The 1721-nt window shown below is 56.6% G+C and overlaps 2 protein-coding genes across 2 annotated transcripts; both read left to right on the top strand.

Moving 5' to 3' along the window:
* Positions 1-62: 62 nt before the first annotated feature.
* Positions 63-467, top strand: N656DRAFT_720998 (uncharacterized protein; the record flags this gene model as incomplete). The annotated part of the gene is made up of 1 exon (XM_064812481.1): positions 63-467. A coding segment is annotated over one exon (405 nt), but the record flags the coding sequence as incomplete, so codon positions are not given.
* A 270-nt stretch (positions 468-737) lies between these two features.
* N656DRAFT_679220 (uncharacterized protein) lies at positions 738-1160 on the top strand (the record flags this gene model as incomplete). Its single annotated transcript, XM_064810531.1, has 1 exon — positions 738-1160. A coding segment is annotated over one exon (423 nt), but the record flags the coding sequence as incomplete, so codon positions are not given.
* Between the last annotated feature and the right edge of the window lie 561 nt (positions 1161-1721).

Genomic DNA, 1721 nt, shown 5'->3' with positions numbered 1-1721 from the left:
CCGGCAACACCAGTGCCCCCCCCAACTACAACGATGCCCAGGGAGCAAACACCCCTGTCACCATGGCCCAGGTTCAACAGCTTCTGGCCCAGACCAACAACCGCATCGCGCAGCTGGAGGCTGAGAACGCTCAGCTCCGCAACGCTGCCGTCACCAAGGCCAAGCTGGAAGCACCACCCAAGTACGGAGGCAACAAGGAGGACCTCGCCGGATGGCTTGTCCAGATGCAGGCCTACCTCCTGTACTACACCGAGCGGTTTGCCAACGAAGCCTCAAAGGTCGCATTCGCTGCATCCCGTCTGGAGGGCAAGGCACTCAAGTGGTTCGAACCGACCCTAAAGGACTTCCTGAAGAACCCCGACCGAGACGACCAGGAAGACTTCACTCAGCATGTGTTCCAGCGCTATGAGCGGTTCGAGGAGGAGATCCACAAGGTGTTTGGTGAGGTGGATGAGAAGTTGCATGCCCAGGAACGACTTGCACGACTCAAGCAAACCAAGTCGGCCTCAGCCTATGCCACTCAGTTCCGACAGGACTCACTGAGGGCTGAGATCAATGAGGAAGGGCTGATGCAGCTGTTCTATGATGGACTCAAGGAAGAAGTCAAGGACGAGTTGTACAAGATGGATCGACCTGACTCTCTTGACGAGTACATCGCCATGGCGGTTCGGATCGACGAACGCCTATACGCGCGCAAGCAACAGCGCAGGGGACATAGCGGAGTACCTCAGACGTACAAGGCGAACGACAAGAAGCAGCGCCGAGGAAACACGTCTTACGGAACGCACCCGGGCAGGATGGATGTAGACGCAGCTCAGGCTCAGTGGGCTGGTCCGAGCAACGCCAAGAAAGACAAGACTGGCATCACCTGCTACCATTGCGGAAAGAAAGGGCACTTCAAGAAGGAATGTCGCAGTCCACGCAAGGACTGGAAGCCTGTCCCAGGGAAGGAAGTTGCAACCGTCACTCGAGGAGCAAGGGTCACAGAGGTCGCAGCTGCCAACTACGCTGACGAACACACTGAACGATACCTGAACCCTGTTCCCGAAGAAAGAACGCTGGAGACGGACGACACCGGAGAAGTCGCACCCCCAGCACACGTCCAGGAGACGGCAAGGACGTGGGGACTCCCATTGGTCCAAGACTCGGATGGACGATGGAGGGTCCGAAGTGCAGGAGATGAGCAGGAAGGACCGAACGTCGTCTACCTGCAGAAGCGAGTAATCGAACTGCGAGAACGCAACGCTGAACTCGACGATGAAATCCACAAGCTCGAGCAGAAACTCGCTGACCAAACATGGGAACGCAACCCCAGCACCAACTACGACGGACCATCGACATGGGGATTCGAACATGAAACGTTGGAAGGATTGCGCCAACCAGAGACCGAGTATAACGAAATGTGGGAACGAGAACGGTGGGCAGGACGCACACCACCCACATGGGAAGAATACTGGCAACGGCGTCAGTACATCAGCACCGGTCAAACCACGCAAGAAATTGAAGCACAAGGATACGGCCAAGACTTCACCTACGTGGTGGGGGACGTACCACAGCTCTGGAAGGGAGCGAACAATCATCGTTTCGTCCCGTGGTTCCAGTGTGTGGACCACCACTGCCGATACCACTTCAAAGAGAAGCATGACTACAACCACTGGCCGATTCGAGGAACGACACCTCAAGGGTTGCAGAAACCGGTACCATGGACGTCCTACCATGGA

This window comes from Canariomyces notabilis, assembly GCF_033297395.1.
Source record: "Canariomyces notabilis strain CBS 508.74 unplaced genomic scaffold N656scaffold_66, whole genome shotgun sequence".
NCBI lineage: Eukaryota > Fungi > Ascomycota > Sordariomycetes > Sordariales > Chaetomiaceae > Canariomyces > Canariomyces notabilis.
Note: the sequence above shows the minus strand (reverse complement) of the source record. Positions and strands in the feature narration are given on the sequence as shown.